The sequence below is a fragment of the Alligator mississippiensis genome, chromosome 6, assembly GCF_030867095.1.
Source record: "Alligator mississippiensis isolate rAllMis1 chromosome 6, rAllMis1, whole genome shotgun sequence".
In the NCBI taxonomy this organism is placed as follows: domain Eukaryota; kingdom Metazoa; phylum Chordata; order Crocodylia; family Alligatoridae; genus Alligator; species Alligator mississippiensis.
The window spans coordinates 42,187,467-42,205,794 of NC_081829.1; the positions used below are offsets into that span (position 1 = coordinate 42,187,467).

The 18,328-nt window shown below is 44.7% G+C and overlaps 1 protein-coding gene across 1 annotated transcript in view; it reads left to right on the top strand.

Moving 5' to 3' along the window:
• Window positions 1–637: 637 nt before the first annotated feature.
• WAPL (WAPL cohesin release factor) overlaps window positions 638–18,328 on the top strand; it is a 136,440-nt gene continuing 118,749 nt past the window's right edge. Inside the window, exons 1-2 of the mRNA XM_059729830.1 lie at window positions 638–945; window positions 4,025–4,548. Of these exons, the coding sequence (XP_059585813.1) occupies window positions 4,047–4,548 (502 nt within the window). The 5' untranslated portion in view covers window positions 638–945; window positions 4,025–4,046. The remainder of the gene's footprint in view (window positions 946–4,024; window positions 4,549–18,328) is intronic.

Sequence of the window (18,328 nt, forward strand, 5' to 3'; positions counted from 1 at the left end):
TAATTTCCTTTTTTTTAAATATGATTTTTTACAGTCTGCAGGTGAGTGTCCCAGGCTTGTCTGGCTCTGAATTCCCAGCTCCGTGGAAACGCGGGTGCTCGCTTTTGCTTTCCTCGGTGCTAAGGCTGCAAACAGACGTCGCCTTTCCAGAGGGAAAAGAACGAGCGTCGCAGCCCCTACCAGGCCGCCCGGGGCCCCGGCCGCTGCCCGCCCCGAAGGAGCCCGGCCCCGCGCGGGGTCCCCCTCCACGGTTGCAGGCGTGTACGGAAATCCCCGGCTCCGCGGGGCGCCCATGCCCCTGGGGACTGCTTGGGCCAAGCCCCAAAAAGGCAAAAGCGGGGACGGCGCAGACTGTACCACCAGCAGCACGTGCGAGGCAGACACCGGAAGCAGGCGCTTTCCCCAGGCCCCGCCCTCCTAGTTCCAAATGAGGGCGGCCCCGCCCTGTGGAACCACAAGTCCCGGCAGCTCCTCGCGCGGCCGCGCACGCGTGCTGACGTGACAGCTACGCGGGGAAGCGCATGCGCGGCGGCGTGCGGGTCGGTTGAGTAAGGTGGGGTGCGATTGGCTGCGGGCGGCGGCGAGTGTGGGAAGCGCAGTGACGGAAGGAGCGGGGGGCAAATGGCGGAGAGATGGTCCAGGGCCCTGTTCAAAGCGCGGCGATAATCCCGGCGCGGAGAAAGCGGCGCCGCAGGAGGTGGCGCCGGGGGCCCTAGCGCCAGCGCCCCGCACTGCCGCCGCCCCGCGCAGGCCGGATCCCGCCGCCGCGGCGCAGGGGCGTGCAGGAACCGCCGGGGCAAGCACCCCTGCCTACGCGGCCGGGCTCTCGGCGCCGGACCCGGGCGGCCGTGTCCGCGGGGCTGAGGCCGGAGAGCACCGCGCGCCGAGCCGTGCCCCATTGTTGCCGGCCGCCGCAGGCCGCCGTCCATCCTGCGTGACACGGAGGTGAGCGCCACGCCGGGCCGGGCCGCGGGACCGAGGCCCAGGCGGGGAAGGCCCGGCGCCTCTTGCCGCCCGGCTGCGCCTCGTCCCCAAACTACAGTCCCAGCTCCGCTCGGGTCTCCTCCTCCCCCCTCCTCTCCCCCCGGGCGGAGCGGAGGGAACTGGAAAGTTCCAGCAGGGCCGCGGCCTCGCCCAGCTCGGACCCGGCAGTCCCCGCGGGTGTGGGGATTGGGGGAGACTTGGACGCCCCGCGGAGGCGCTTCCAGGCCCGGCTGCCTGCCATGTCCAGAGTATCAGGTGGCCTCTAATTCGGGCTGGGCAGCATCGCCTCTATAGGCTGCCGCCGCTTCTCTGTTTGTGGGGAGCCTGAATTGGGTCAGAAGTAGATGGCGGGACCTGGGTCCGCCGGGCCGGCTGGGGGGGGTGGGGACGACGGGAAATGACATCATGAATTGGCCTGTATTTAAACTAGCCTCCCCCCCTCCCCCATCTGCACATGGAGAAAGTAGCTCATCCCATTCAGTGTCTGTCCGCCTCTGCCCTGCTCTCCTCTGATGCTGTGTAAGGGGGAAGGTTTCAGGGAAGAAGTGAGGATGAATGGCACCTCTTTGCCTGGCAGCTGTGAGCTGGGCCTACTTCGGCCTCTGACTGTACTTCCCCCACCTCCCAAACGCAGTGTTGCAGATCATAGGGAGAAGCAGCTGCTTTAGAGACTGTTTTTTCCAGCTATAGCAAAGGTTTTGCTTGCATTCACATGTTTGCAGCACTAGCTGTGTTGGGTCAGAGAAGTAAGTGGGGGCAGGGAATGGAAACAAGAAAATGAAACTGAATAAAGTTGCCCAGACTGAGTGAAAAGCAAAGAGGGAGTAGGAATGGGGGCAGGATTTGTAATGTTTTAAAGTTGAATCTGTTAATGGTTTCTGGATCTTCAAAAATGAAAACCAACCAGCTTGTAAATCTCTTGAGCCCTGGCTGAATCTGTTCTCTTACATCTGGAAGAGAAGACAATTAAGATAAATCCATTTGTGTAGTGAATGCAACTTGGCCAAGTCAAGAGAGATTAATTATTGAGTGAGTCTTAGTAGCTTTGACCATCAAAATGAATTTGTTGGAGAACAGTTTGGTCTTTTGGGCAAACCGAGTCAGAAATTTCAAGTTGGAAATGTGGACCAAAGTGAAAAAGAAAGCAAGACTTCTGCATTTATATGATGCCAGAAGTGTTTGTGACTGCTACTGCCAGTCATACCATGGTTATCTGTACGTATGTGGGAGGTTGTGAAGTATGGTAAAGCCTTTCAAATACTTGGCAAATAAGAAACAAGGTCACTTTATCAAGCCAGCTATAGACCCAAAATTAGCTTTCTAAAATGTGTTCTTACAAATCCTAGGAACGATGAAAAAAATTCCCGTAACTTTAAAAAATCCCAATGCAAAGTGGTATGTGTGGAGTCCTATCGCATGCTCTCCCCTCTCCCTCCCCCCCCCCTTGCAGACAACAACTTCTTCCCTACTGTATGTGTTTGCTGTTCTTAGTATTGTATGTGCAGACTCAAAAGATAGACCTGACCAGAAAGTGACTGTAACAATAGCTGATTTAATCTATTAATACTTTCTGGACTTCAGCAAGGCCTTTGACACTGTCTCCCACCCCATCCTCATTAAAAAAACTAGGCAACTGTGGCATTGATGCCTACACAGTCAGATGGATTGCTAATTGGCTGAAGGGTCGTACTCAGAGGGTGGTGGTAGATGGGTCATTTTCAACCTGGGGGGGAGTGGGCAGCGGAGTCCCCAGGGCTCGGTCCTTGGGCCCACACTGTTCAATTTCTTTATCAGTGATTTGGACAACGGGGTGAAAAGCAACCTGTTCAGATTTGCTGATGATACCAAAATCTGGGGTGAGGTGGGCACGCTAGTCGGGAGGGAAAGACTGCAGAAAGTCCTGAATAGGTTGCAAGGGTGGACTAACAAAAACAGGATGCGTTTCAATACGGACAAGTGCAGGGTGCTGCACTTGGACAGTAGTAACCGGCAGCACACTTACAAGATGGGAAACTCCCTTTTTGAGAGCACAGAGGCAGAAAGGGATCTTGGAGTCATCATTGACTCCAAGATGAACATGGGCCGACAGTGCGAGGTCACGGTCAGCAGGACTAACCGGACCCTATCGTGCATTCACAGGGGCATCTCAGGTAGGGCCAAGGAGGTGATCCTCCCCTTCTATGTGACACTGATCAGGCCACAGCTGGAGTACTGTGTCCAGTTCTGGGCACCCCACTTCAAGAGGGATGTGGACAACATTGAGAGGGTCCAGAGGAGGGCCACCCGCATGATCCGGGGACAGCAGGGCAGACCCTACAATGAGAGGCTACGGGACCTGAACCTGTTCAGCCTTCACAAGAGAAGGCTGAGGGGGGACCTTGTGACCATCTATAACTCACTAGGGGGGACCAGAAGGGTTTGGGGAGACCTTGTTTCCCCTAGCGCCCCCTGGGATAACAAGGAATAACGGCCACAAGTTATTGGAGAGTAGGTTTAGATTAGACATCCATAAGAACTACTTCACAGTTAGGGTGGCTAGGATCTGGAACCAACTTCCAAAGGAAGTGGTGCTAGCTCCTACCCTGGGGGTCTTTAAGAAGCGGCTTGATGCCTACCTGGCTGGGGTCACTTGAGCCTAGTTTTCCTCCTGCCCAGGCAGGGGGTCTGACTTGAAGATCTACAAAGTCCCTTCTGACCCTACTTCTATGATTCTATGAAAGTAATGCCCTCCACTTGGAAACAGAGGAGACTAGAATAAAACAAACACTAAAAATAACGTTCGCAACTGATTACTTTCTGTGCCTCTAGTATCTTTCTTTAAGAAAACAGGAACAGAATTTTATGTTACATTCACAGGCAAGGTCTGTATTACAGAAGTTGCTAACAGACTGATAATGTGCAAGTCAAAAAACTGCAGTACTATATATAGTACTAACTTGAGTTGTAATTATCTGATGCATGTAGCTCTAATAGGAAAAATAACTATTTATTAAAAAGTAATAGTATACAAATTAGTTTATTGTTCTTTTTCTTCCAACAGGGAATATGAAACAAGTGTCAAAATGACATCCAGATTTGGAAAGACCTACAGCAGGAAAGGGGGAAATGGCAGTTCAAAGTTTGATGAAGTCTTTTCTAGCAAACGGACCACCCTTAGCACAAAATGGGGAGAAACCACCTTTATGGCCAAATTAGGACAGAAAAGGCCCAATATAAAACCAGATATTTCAGAAATTCCTAAAAAGCTCAAAGTTGAAGATGAGGTATCAGAAGATCCTTTTGGATTTGACAGTGATGAAGACTCTCTGCCTGTTTCTTCAAAGAATGTGTCACAGGCTAAAAGCTCCTCTCAGCCTGAACCCACTGAAGCTGCTCAGTCTGAGGACTTCACTTCTCTACTTGAAGCTAATAGCAAAATTAATCAGCCAATCAGCAAAGACAACATTGTGTCCAGCAAGTGCATATCTTTTGACAATATTGTTTATGGCTTAAAAGAAAAGAGCACAAACAGAAACATGGAGGATGGGGAAAGCAGAAGCAGTAGTACTAAATTCATAACTGCAGGTAAGTTAAATCAAATATTTAACCAGCACTGTTTAAAAAGTTAGCATAGTTGTGCATACTGTAAATTTTTTGATCTTCGTACCGTCTTCAGAATATTTTACCAATCCATACAGGAGATGACACTAAGTTTGACCAAATCATTCCAAGTAACATATAGAGAACACAGGAGCTAATCAAAAAAGCAGTTTTAACAGTTTTTGTTAAAATTAAATAAAGCAGACTGTCATCATGCTAACTAACATGTGACTAACTAACGTACAGTGACTAACGACCATTTAATTAATAGCTACAAGTATTGTAAATAGACTTGAAGGTTCTGAGGCTTGCTTTTCTCTCAATGCATTCATACTTCCAATTAGTAATTATCCTTGGATAAGTTAATTTCTACAATTTCTTAACTCCTTTCCCACCAACCCACACCAAAGCAGGATCAAATACACCTCAACCATCCAGATCATCCATGCCCTTCCTAGATTAGTTTCATTAAATGTTTCAAGGCCCTTATAGTTAGAAATTGTTTCCTAATATTCCACTTAAGTCACAGGCAGCAAAGAGTATGTATTTTTATCTAACTCTTAGATAACTGTGGTTTACCTACTCCTGGGGGTATACAAGACATGCCAGGGGGTATGCTGGAAAAATTGCATAATGGTGGATTTAATTTTCATTATAATAATTGGCATTTAAGGGGTTAAAATATCAAATGTATGCTGGTAGGGATATGCAGGTAGTTGGTATTTCTAGAAGGGAGTAAGAAAAAGTTTGGGAACCTCTGTGTTAGTTAGTTCATAATCCTTTTAATATATTGGGGAAACTACATGTTTCTGGACTGATGAACCTGATCTTTTGTGTCTGTCTCAGTCTCTCTCTCCCTGCACTTCCCCCCCCCCCCCCCAAAAAAAAAAAAAAAAAGCTTTCATGTGTCATGTTTTCTATGCGTCTTTTCTTTGTTTTTCTCTAGCTTGGCTACATCTTAAAATGTGACCTTTGTGGGGGCTGGGCCAAGACTGAGCTTGGGGCAGGCAGTGGTGGTGCTGGAAGGGGAGGCTTACAGGGTGGCTATGGAGAATTTTGAGATGGCTGTAGACCACCCTGTAACCACCTCTCCCAGCACCGCTGCTGCCTGCCCTGCCTGTGCCCACCTGAGCCATAGCCCTGGCCCAGCCCCCACCACTGGGAAGAGGCTGGCACAGCTCTTGGCCCCAAGCCCACAACAGGCAGCTTGTCCTCACCCCACGCACAAATCCAGGGGGGGCACATGCTCCACCCCCCCCCCTCCCATGTCTATCCCGGGGTTGCATGCAGTGGTGGGAAGCTGCCCCCACTCCCCTCCCCTGTACCACCTGGATAAGCTGCCCATGGCTTTGTGCCCTGCCCCACACAGCCACCAGCTGGGCATCACCTCCCGCTGCCCAACTCCCTCCCTCACCAAGGTGAGGCTCAATCTGCCCCCCATGCCCCTTCCCCCACACAGACTTAACGGTTGAATACTGCTCTCCAAGCTGCCGGGCTGCATATCGGCAATTGTATCGTTATCGCCTGATACGGCTGATTAATAATTGGCCATCAGTATTGGCCAAAAACATCTTTATCAGTGAACCCCTTAGAAAAATGACTAGGTTCTTTGAATTTCAGAACTGCCATGTTTTTGTGACTATGAAGCTTAAGAAAAAAGGTTCATGTTACTCTGTTGCTGTTCCAGATCAGGGTAGAAACGGGATAGAGAAAATCACTGTTCTCATCTGGGCTTTCGTGGGATGAATAAACTTTGTGGTCATATTTATCTTTGTTTTTCCCTTTGTGTTGGAATTTGATGTAATTAATTGCTGAAACTGCAAGTGCTAAAATAAAGCAACATAATTCAAAATCAAAATTAACTGCATGCTAGTCAATGTTTGCACTATGTTATAGAGAACTCTCAGGATAGCATACTGGTTTGCTGATGTAATGTATGGTATTTATTATTGCTATACATTTCTGTAAAAAGATCTTGCATAATTTTTAAATACAGGTTAATTTTGACTTAGCTTATCAGAGTGAATTTTTTGTCCACAGTATAGCTGAAAAAGGACATAATAAAAATTTTTAATAGTGTGGAATTGCAGGTAAAATGGTTTTCTTAATGATCAGATAGAAAGGAGTTCAGAAACCTTAAAAAAATTGCAGCCCCCAAAAAAGAAAATGGTAGAAGGGAGGGCGGGGGGCAGAGAACCCTGTGTTGTTTTACCTGGTTTTCTGCTGGTTGGGAACTTATTTCTAACTTTTTATTTGTCATCTTATTGGTTAATGACTAAATTATAACAAACAATGCAAGTTTAGTTGAACCAATTAAGTCACGAGCAGACAACTGAATTAATATATTTTTTAAGAAATGTAACTTAATGGAGCACAAATCTTCATTTAATACCTTGTTTTGGGGTATTAAATGAGTCTGAGGGAGCCAAGTCAGTTTTTGGTGGTCACACATATGGTGAACAGTTGTTAAAAGTGTTAAAAACTCAAGTAGGTTAAACAATTGCTAACTAGAAATATTGTAGACAGCCAGTATAAAGCTAAAAAATTCCATATTATACTTAGTGCTTGAATAAAGGTACAGCAGTATATTAAAGTGAGAGTTAGTTTAATATTTGATTGTGTTTTGAAGCATCACTCTTCAAAACCTAGTCAAGATCTAAATTGCTGAAAAATTAGGTTTAAAATGTGGCCGGCTAATGAAGTTTCAAAAGTGTTAGTCTGTATTAACTTCAAGAGGATTCTTCAGTCATACTCAGCTGAGCTAAGAATTGGTATTAGAAAGCATTCTTTTAATTGCCTGAATGATTGCAAAATGTGTTGTGTAACAAAGTAGTATATCAAATACAATTTTGATTTAAGTAGTCAGTGTTGTTTTGTTTTGTTTTGCCTTTTAGTTTAAGTGACCTTCTGTTATTTTTCAAGTATTCTTATATTAAAGGCTTATTGGGGTGCTAATAATGTGGGAAATGTTTTCATCCTTTACATCAGTGTATCATGACTTGATGCTGCTGAAGTAATGTCCATGGAGAGTTCTGTAAGCTGAGGTGTATCATGGGAATTGTGTAAGAGAATAAGCATGGGTAAAAGCTGTTCTGAAATGGCCTTTGTCAAAACACAATAATGTGTGTTTGAGAAAATACCTTGAAAAAATAAATACTTAACTGTAAGTAGGGAAATTTACATCCACTTACTTTAGATGTCAAACATCATGTTAAACAAAACCCAGCTGATCAGTGGTGCTTGGAAGGTAAACATAATATGTTGTGCAGGAACCTGTAGTGGGGTCTGGTGAAATCCCACAGAAAAACAGTCATCTAGATTCTTGAAATACCTCATAGCGTAACAAATATTCATCTCATTCTCTGGGATACAAACCCAAAATTGGTATTGTATATAAACTGTCCATGTGCAGAGGGTGTTGATATAGATTTTTTCTTTCATTTAGTAACTTAAGCTTTTGCAGGACACGGTTTGAACCAGTATTCAGAAATTGTGAAATTACCATTTTTATTAGAATACTGAATTTAATACATCAGGGTTTATATGTTCAAATTTAATACACTGGGTTTTAGATGAGACTTAAAATGAGATCCTGACCACTGTCATTAAAAAATTTCTTAGGGTAATTTATTGCAAGTAAGATGAACTTTTTTTAGCTAGATATTGGAATCTGCTTCTTGGTTCACTCTGAGCAATACTTGCCTCTTGCACAATTGCTGGACTATCACAACAACAACTGTGGTCTAGTAGTAGCACTGTCATTAAAAGAATTTATCATTTTTTTTTAAAAGTGTAGGTGGTGATGAAGTTGAATGTAAATTCTGTGGATAAATTCCAGTTAGTTTCATTCAGTAGTCTTTCTATGTAAGGTTATATACTGTTGAACTTTTTTTTGTGTTACACTGGTGCTGACTGTACTTTGGCCGTCAGAGAAGTGATTCTTATATAGAAAGCATATGCTTTTAGAGAGAGGTTTGTATCTGTTGCCTTTTAAGTAGCGACTTCTACTAAGGGGATCTTAGTTAGCATTAAACCAGAACCAGTTCTTAAGGGTCCCACTAAAAGACCTGTTAAGGACATATTTAGTGAAATGTTGTAGCCAGCCAACTTATAATTTGGGTTCTGTTACAAATCTATTACCCTTCTGTAATTGTTGCATTAGCAATCTCTGTTTTAAAACCCAAGCTGCCAGTCAGCAGGGCTGGGGATAGAAATTACACATAAATTGATATAGGTAATCAGAAACCAGATCAAATCTATAACACAACAGAGGCTCTATACATATTTTGCTTTCAAAATGGCTGAAACCGGTTTAAGATAAACCTGGATGGATGTACTATCAGACTTAAACTATTTTAGGTTAAATCGATTTATTGAACTTCTGTCTCAGATTCCCTCCAGATTCCAGTTAACTCAGTCCCCCAGCATCCTAGGATGCTTTGCACCTCTCCTGCAAACCCCTCCCCTTACAGGGTGGGCAGGCTAGCCTAGATCTAAGCTGTTTGCTTCAGCTGAACAGGGAAGTATGCTGTAGCACCCCCTGGCTTCTGGCCTGGGCCACTGCAGGCATGTGGCTGCATTTCTGGAATCGTAAGTGAATGTCTGTTCACTTGGTTATTGGTTCAATCTATGCAGCTTAGATTAACCTGTGAAGACTGAATCAATACAGGTTTAGGCTTTTTAACTGTCTGTACTTAGCCCAGAAGTTGCATACTGCCTGTTAGGTCACTTATTTTTTTTTTTAATGATTGGCTTGTTTTTAGAAATCATACCTTGCATTCTTGTTTGTGCAGTAGACAATAATATGATCTTTTCAGTATTAATTTCTAATAAAAATAGCATGAATCTCTAGTTGTAGGTTAGAAGTTCAAAACTATTTTGGGTAGAGAATTATTTTAATAGGATGCTGATTGGTTTGAATATACTTTATACAAAACCAGGTTTACATCTTTCTGATTGGAGATAAATGGAAAAAGCAAAACAAAAGAAGTCTTGAGAATATACAGTAATGTATAAAACCACAGTGGAGGGGTGAGCTGGAAAAACAGGAGGAGAAAGCAGAGGAGTAAGGAAAGTGGGGTGAATTGGATGTGGTAGATTATCCAGGAAGCCCTAGCTGTAGCTTCTTTTAATAATGGTAAGTACTATGCACCATCAGACTCAAAGTGAGCCAGGTTATTGTGGAGGAAGATCTGCAGAGCCAACCAACTCTGTTTGCCCAAAGAATTTGAGTCCTCTGGGAGTTTATTCCTTGTGCATAATTTTACTAAAAAACTAATTGGCCAAATTTAGTAGCTGAATAAACACTGGAGCTTTTTCTTTTCCCTATTGCCTTTCTGTCCATCCCTTTGTTTTGTCATTGTCAGTTGCTCTGTTTACATCACTTTCCTTCCTCAAATAGCAACCCAGGTTTGGGCCATTACTGCAAGCATGATATGATTTAATGTTTAGTTCCTCTCCAGTGCGGTGGTTGTCATTCCTTTTTGTAGGGTATTTTTCAAGGGAGTTCTCCAAAAATATGCTGGAAATAGCATCTTGAAATTTAGGAGTAAGATAGAATATCAGAACTTGGCATTAGGTATGTCTGCAAGTTTATTTTTACTTGCTTCTATCTATTATAATAATAATTGGCTTATTCTGTCTGTCTGGAACACTCTGGTTGTCTTAGCAGCCAATTACAATGCTTACTGAAAGAACCAATCAGAGTGCTTTGGACAGACATTGCTCGGAACAGACAGAATAAGCATGTTGTTGTTTATAGATTTGGAAGCATTTCAAACAGATATGCAGGAAAGCCAGAGTTAGAATGAAGCACCGGGCCCCCCCTTGCTGTGGAGTGGGCAGACTCTGCCAAAGCGGTGAGGGGCCCAATCCTTGTCTTTATTAAAGGCAATTAAACCATTAAAAGGGGCAATTTCCTCATGTGTACAAGGGGCCCTCTTATTCTATGACTTTGAACAAGTCACAAGGTCAGACTTTTGACAAAATATCTTTATATTCCTAAGCCTGTGTTTACACACGGACAGCTTCTATGTAGTCTTTTCGAGGGTGAGAAGTTTTGATTCTGTTAAAGTATTTGGTCAAAGGATAACTAAAAATCCTATATTTTAATTTTTATTGCAAAAATATTTATTTAATCAGAAATGTTTTGTGCGTTTCAGCTAGTCCTGGCATAATTTTGGAGAAGTATTTGCTCTGCATGATGTTTCTCATGTGACAAAGGAATGTGTATACTTTGTTGTTTAAAAAAAAAAAAAAAAAAAGATGTACCCATGTAAATATAGGAATTATAGTGGCTTTGTTCAGCGGTTCAAGTTATAGCTTACTCTGGTTGTTCTCTAGACTTTTTTTTTTTTTTAAGCCAACTATTGTTAGTCCCCTGTCTAAAGCCCATTTAACTGCTGGAAATTTCTTTCATTACCTGGAGTTTTTTGCTTTTTTACTAGTACTATGTCTATATCTCTTTTTCCCCCTTTTTTCAAAATCCATGCTACTGTGCTAGTTCTGTTTTTTAGAGCCTCATAAAGGACTGCTATATTTTAGAAATCCAACTTGGACTTTTTATACTATCCCTTAAGCTTTAAGTTGTTCAAAAAGCTTAGTTTTTCAGATAATTTTATTCAAGGTTTCTGGGAGAAAAAAATGGGTGTCAACAGTCAGACGTCAGTATAACAGGCTAGCCTACGTAGAAAAGAGGAAAACCAGTTCGGTAAGGAAACCCTTTCAGTTGCCAGCTGCAACAATCGTAATAGCATGACAATGGATGTTCTTAAATTTGAACTGTTAATTCATGTAGTTAAAATGATGCAACTTAGGCTTTAAAAATTGTCGTAATGCTCTCTGAGCTTAGTTATTTTAACCTACGTGTATTAGGGTTGTACGAAACAGCACCATTTCACTTTGACTTCTCTTTTGACGTTTCGATGGAACAGTCTCTCATTTCAAGTTTGGTTTTGTTTCGAAAGAACTGCTCTATTTTGTTCCACCTAAACAGTTTTGCTGTTTCGAGTTTCACACGTAGGCTATGATGGGAAAGCACGAAACTGGAGGAGGAGCAGCCTTCTGTGATAGCAGGCAGATCGGGGGCCTGCACTCCCAGAGGAGTTCGGCAGAGCTCTCCTGGGGGTACGGGCAGGAGGCTGCCACTGCCACCTGGGTCTGGCGCTGAGAACTGAGCCCGGTGGAGGGAGGTGGATCGTACCCCAGCGCTATGCTCCACTTTCCCCCACTGGGCTCAGTTCCACAGGGCTGGGAGCCGGTGGGCACTGAGCCCAGTGGAGGGCAGTGGAATGCAGTGCTGGGGCTGTGCACCACCTCCCTCCACTGGGCAGCAAGCCGCTAGGTCTCAGCCCTGGCACTGCACTTCACTTCCCTCCACCAAGCTCAGCACCCAGCCGCTTGCTGCCCGGTGGAGGGAGGCGGCGCGCAGCCCCAGGGCTGCACGCTGCCTCCCTCCATCCGGCTCAGTGCTCTCAGCCCCGTGGAACTCAGCCCAGTGGCGGGAGGTGGAGCGTGGTGCCAGCTCTGCCTGCCTCCTGCCACCAGGCTGGGCTCCATGGGGTTGGTGGAGCCAGTCGGAGCTTAACCCTGCATCAGGAGGTGGGCAGAGCCAGCGCTGCTCTCGCGTCGGCTCTGCCAGCCCAACAGAGTGGAATCTGGTGGCGGGAGGCGGGGAGAGCCAGGGTTCCACTCCACACCTCTTCTTTGTCCCTGGCTTCCCCAGTGATCTGTAGCAGTGGTTCTCAACTTTTTGTGCTAGGACCCATTTATAAACATCAATGGCCAGTCTTAACCCAGTACATAACTTTAAGTGGAAAACAGCCCCCTGGCCCTCCTGGTGCCCCTCACTTCTGACCCACTGCCCTTCCCATCCTTCCCCCCCCCCCATCTGTTACTTATTGTGTTGCTGGTGGCATGGCTGGTACAGGGGTTCCAGTGCTGCCTGCATCAATGAGTCTCATTGTCCTGCTCTGTCCTGCACTGGGTCCTGCCTGCTTGGCTGAGGAGGTTTCTCCTGTCCATGCCATTCTGGCCAGGCTGCATCCCTGTGCCTGCTGTGGTGCACAAATCTGGGGGGACATGTGCCCCCCGACACATCTGTGTCCTCCCCCCCCCCCCCCCCCCGGCCGGTGCATTGTCTACGTGCCTCCTGCCCCGTAGACTTATCTGCGGGGAGCTGCCCTCCATGCTGCCTGGCTGCTATGTGCCTGTGCATGCATGCACATGCACCCCCTTTCTGATCGCCCTCCTCACGTAGGGGGGAACCCACAGTTTCCCACATGTTATCCTTTAAAAGATAATCCATTTTTTAAATTTTTGTGATGCTTATATTTTCATATATTCTTGCGACCCCCTTTTGGTCACATCCGGTGGGTTGAGAAACACTAATCTATAGCACCCTGTACCTCAGAGAGCTCCTTCTTTGCTTAGGTCCCAGGAAGGAGATGTGTTTTCTTCTTCAGAGGGAGAGGTCAAAGTGCCTGTGTTCCAGACAATACAGCAGACAGCTCTGTTCACAACAGCGAGTCTTCATGGTGCCACTGCAGTTCCCGTTCGCCTTCCTTGGGCTCCACTCAACTCCTGTCTTCTGTGGGATGCTCTTTTTCTCTCCAGCTCTGTCCTCCCTGGGATTACTCTTTTTCTCCAGGTCTCTCAGCTCTTGCCTCACTGTTTCTTCTCAGTTAGTCAGCTGCAGAAAGCAGTCTTTGTGGTCTGCTATCAGACCTACTATCTGCCTCTGGGGTGAAAGGTGCATGCAGAAAGATTCTGCTTATGAAACTGTTTACAACAGAAACAAGCTCACACTTAGCCCCCCCCTCCCCCCCCCCCCAAGTGTTCCCTACAAGGACTGTGGGCTAGAACTCAGCTCACATAACTGAATTTTTTGTTTTTCAAGTTACAGTTTTGTCACAGTGTCCTGAGGTTGGATAGCAGTAAGGACAAGATGGATCCTACTCTACCAGACATCCATCAAGTAGAGGTAGCTGAGGCTCCTAATTTGTTGGAGAATTCATTTTTTGTGGGGCGTAGCAGCTCCTGGATAGTTTAAAGTTCTACAGGGTAGTTTAGAATCTGCAAACTTAAGGTAATGCTGTTTTGCAGAACTCAAAAGCTCACAAGAATTCTAGTTACTTGCTACACTGCAGAAGTCTATTACTTTCAGTCTGTAGGATGTTAATTCACTACAATCAAATTATTGAACTAGTTAATATCAAGTATCCATATAATTCCAGATAACTTTTTTGTTTTAAGTTGGACACTTTGGTTTGTTTGTGGGTTTTTATTTTTTGGGGGGGGGGGGGGTTGTATCTGTTTTAGTCTTAAGATACTAGAGATGGACATGTGTAGTGTGGGGATAGAGGGATAAGGAGAGAGTAGGACAGTGAGCTGAAAGAAATCATAAAGATGTTTGGCCAAGTGGTTATCCTCAGAATTTCTTGTATAGTAATGTAAAGTAAATGTCAAAGCATAAAGTTAGGATTTTAGGATGTCTTGAATATAAGGGTGTGAACAAAGGAAGCCTTGGAGGCCTTTGCAAAGGGGAATGTTTCAAGTAGGTAGCAGCTGGTACGTTCAGATTGTTGCGTGAAGAAGCTGAGTACAATTCAGATGCAGCAAACCTCTCGTACTTTGATCACTCCTTCATCCAGGGTCAAGCTGGATTAAATCTTTGGTAGAAGAGTACAGTGTTTTTTGTCTGCTGCTCTAGCTGAATGGTTTTCACTCATTTTTAGTTGTTGGTGTTAATATCAGTTCAAAATGCTTGAACTTTTTTCCTGAAGTCTTCTATCTCATTTTCAACATAACTGAAGGAAACTTTGCACCTGGCTGTAATTACTGGTTATGTTTTGACACTTTCAGACACAAGTCTCACTGTTCATAGATTTTTTTTTTAGAGTCAGAAGGGACCTTAGTAGATCATCGAGTCCGACCCCCTGCCCTGGAGAGGAAAGAGCGCTGGGGTCAGATGACCCCAGCTCAGGTGCTTGTCTAGTCTCCTCTTAAAGATCTCCAAGGTAGGGTGGCAGCACCTCCCTTGGAAGCCCATTCCAGATTTTGGCAACCCTTACCATACAGAAATTTTTCCTAATGCCCTGGTAAACAGAGGGTCCCCTATTCCTTGCTATCCCCCTCCCCTCCCATGAATTTGTAGACTGCCCCAAGATCCCCTCTCAGCCTCCTTTTGCTGAGGCTGAAGAGATTCAGGTCCCTCAATCTCTTTTTGTAGGATCTTACCTGCAGGCCCTTAACCATATGAGTAGCCCTCCTCTGGACCCTCTCAAGGTTATCCACATCCCTCTTGAAGTGTGGCACCCAGAACTGGATGCGGTACCCCTTGGGGTTATTAGGAACAACAGCCATAAACTGACGGAGAGCAGATTTAGATTAGACATTAGGAAGATTCTGATCATATGGGGGGCTCTTCTTTGGACTCTTGCGCTTGTCCATGTCCTTGCTAAAGTGTGGTGCCCAGAACTGGACGCAGTACTCCAGCTATGGTCATACCAGTGTTGAGTAGAGCGGAATAATCACCTCCTTGGTTTTGCTGGAGATGCACTGATTGATGCATGCCAGAGTATTATTTGCCCTACTGGCTACAGCATTGCACTGCTGGCTCATATTCATACTGTGGCCTATTATTACCCCAGGTTCTTTTCATTTGTTGTGCTAATCAGTTTGGTGCTGCCAAGCCTGTAGGTGTGTTGGGGGTTGCTCGTCCTGAGGTGGAGCACATTATATTTCTCGATGCTGAACTTCAGCAGATTCTGATTTGCCCAACTTGCTAGCCTGTCTAGATCCGCCTATATCTGTAGCCTATCTTCAAGCGTGACCACGCCCCCCTGTAACTTGGTGTCATCTGCAAACTTGGCCAGTGAGCTCTTCACTGCCACATCCAAATCATTAATAAAGATGTTGAAAAGTACTGGACTGAGCACTGACCCTGTGGGACACCGCTGCTCACTTCTCACCTGGCTGATACAGATCCATTCACTATGACTCTGGGTTCTATCCTGCAGCCAATTTCTCACCCACCTGCCTGTTTTGGATTTAAGCCCACAGTCTTCCAGTTTTCTCGTGAGGACATTGTGGGATACTAGATCAAATACCTTTTGGAAGTCAAAGTATACAAGGTCAACCTGCTACTTTGTGTCCAGGTTGTGAGTAACCCCACCATAGAAGATGTTTGGTAAGGCAAGACTTGCCTGTGATGAAATCATGCTGGCTGTCATTCAGAATCTTACCTTCTGCAAGCTTATTGCAGATAGACTCCTTGATGAATTTTTCTAGGATTTTCCCTAGGATGGAAATTGGGCTGATTGGCCTATAATTACCTGGGTCCTTCATCCTGCCCTTCTGTGGATGTGCTCAACATTGGCCCTCTTTCAGTCCTCAGGGACTTCTCCAGAGTGCCACGAGTTGTGGAAGAGTTCTGCCAGGGGTTCTGCAATGACTTCTGCCAGCTCCTTCAGCACTCTCGGATTAAGATCATCCAGTCCTGCCGATTTTGTATATGTCTAATTTTTTAAATTGGTCATACACCAATTCTATGGCAATAAGGAGAAGGTGGTATTCCTACCATGCTCATCCTTTACTTTACCCGGCGTGCTTTTCCCTTCGGTCCAGTGAAAGACTGAGGCAAAGTAGTCATTCAGGAGTTCAGCTTTCTTCTGGGTACCAGCTCTCTTGAGTTGTTGAGCAATGGCCCCACACTCCCATTTGTTTTCCTCCTATTCCTTATGTACCTAAAGAAGGACTTTTTGTTATTCTTGATTCCTGTTGCTAATCTAAGTTTGGTCACCGCTTTAGCCTATCTTATTTGTTCCTTGCAAATGCAGGCCGTTTTGGAATAGTCCTTGGGGCCCGCCCCAAGCTTCCATTGATTATAAGCCTCTTTCTTCTTTCTTAAGAGGACCGTGATTTCCCTGCTTAGCCAAGAGGGTTCCCCAGCCCTTCTGTTACCTTTTCTCCACGTGGAAATGGACTTCCTTTGTGCTTCAAGGATTGTGTACTTAAGGAATGACCCACTCTTCGTGCACACCTTTCGTCTTCGGTCCCTGGTCCCCTAGCACTTGCCCTACTAGTGACCTAAGCTTGTTGAAATTTGCATTTTTGAAGTCCAAGACTCCAATCCTGCTATCTGATTTGTCCGCCTTGCATCAGACAATGAACATGATGGTTTCATGGTTGCTGTTGCCCAGACTTCCCTCTCTATTTAAGTTGGTCACCAGGTCATCTCCTGTAGCCAGTACCAAATCTAGCAGAGCATCACCTCTGGTTGGCCTATGCACCTCCTGAGTCAGGAAGAGCTCTTCAACACAGGTCAGGAAGGGATCGCAACCAATCCAACTTGGCTGAGTGTTCCTCCCAGGAGATGTCTGGATAATTAAAATCGCCCATGACGACCATGTCACATGCACATGCAGCCTCAGTCAGTTTTCGGGTGAACTCCAGATCAAGTTCCTTTCCCTTCCAGGCAAGACAGAGTGGCGGGGAAAAGGAGTGGGGAGGGCATTGCTCTCTATGTTGAGGAGCAATACTTGTCTTCATTATTTAAGATGGGATTGGAAGAGGGGCAAATTGAAGTACTGTAGGTCAGTATCTTCAGTTTAGAGATGCTTATATTTTGGGGCTTTAAAACTAGCCTTTGTTTAAGTCTGAGAACTCCCTCCGCATCTTGCTACCATTCATCCCGAGTTGTACACAAGCAATCTAAAATAATTCAGGTCACATCAGCTATTGTGACGGTAACTTGACATGCCAGTCTTTTGTTTCTTGGCAGCATTCCTTTAGCAGCTCAAGCTGTTTTCCAGCTACTTGAGTGCAAGAACTCTGAGTAAACTTTTTCTTTTTTCCCAAGCTGAAAATAAGTCTGTGGTAAGAACAGTAGTCCACCTGCACCTTTCATGGCTTGCAAGTCAACTTGCCTTACTTGTCTGGAGAGCTAATACTTATCTTGAGTCCTGAAGATACTTCAAAAGAATTAACGTGAAAGCAAATCCCAGGTTGTCCTTATACAAGGTGTTTATAAAGTCCATGCGCAGCTTTTAAACTTCAGTAACTTGGTTGTACACATGATAGAAGTAAACTAAATGGTGATTGAAAGCAGAATTCACGATTAGGTTTTAACACAATATAGCTCAGATTTCTAGACTGCAACATAACTGCCATCTTGATACGTCGTTCAATCCAATTTTTCCAACTCATTTTGGAAGTTCTTTTCATTTTCAGTTATGGAGTCTGAAATAAAATTATGCTTACACTATGCTACAAAACTTAACAAATTATGCTTTCAATTGCCATTTACAGTTTGCTTCTATCATATGTATATCCAAAATTATTAAAGTGTAAGTTGCTCAAGGACTTTATAAACACCCTGTACTTTGTTACAATGGAATAAACTAAACTTTGGAAAAAGCTTTGGTTAAAAAAAAAAAAAAAAGTCTGTTAATAATTCAGAATTCATTTCTTCAGTTAAGGTCCAAGACATCCCCACTGATATCAGAGAAAACAGACATGTGGCATGACATTTTTGATGTTAACCAACCATAAAGACTTCATTAAACAGAATGTTGGTTTCTACCTTAAAGACCTGGGTGTTTTTTCCCCCTGTGCAGATCATCATAATTAATATTAAGGATCAAGTAATCAAGGTTCTCTAATAGTGCATTTTCTATATATTTTTGTTTATGTTCAGAATCATAAATATCAATTATGGAATGTATTTAGAAAGAAAAAGGAAATTGCTACTGCACTATGGCTGTCT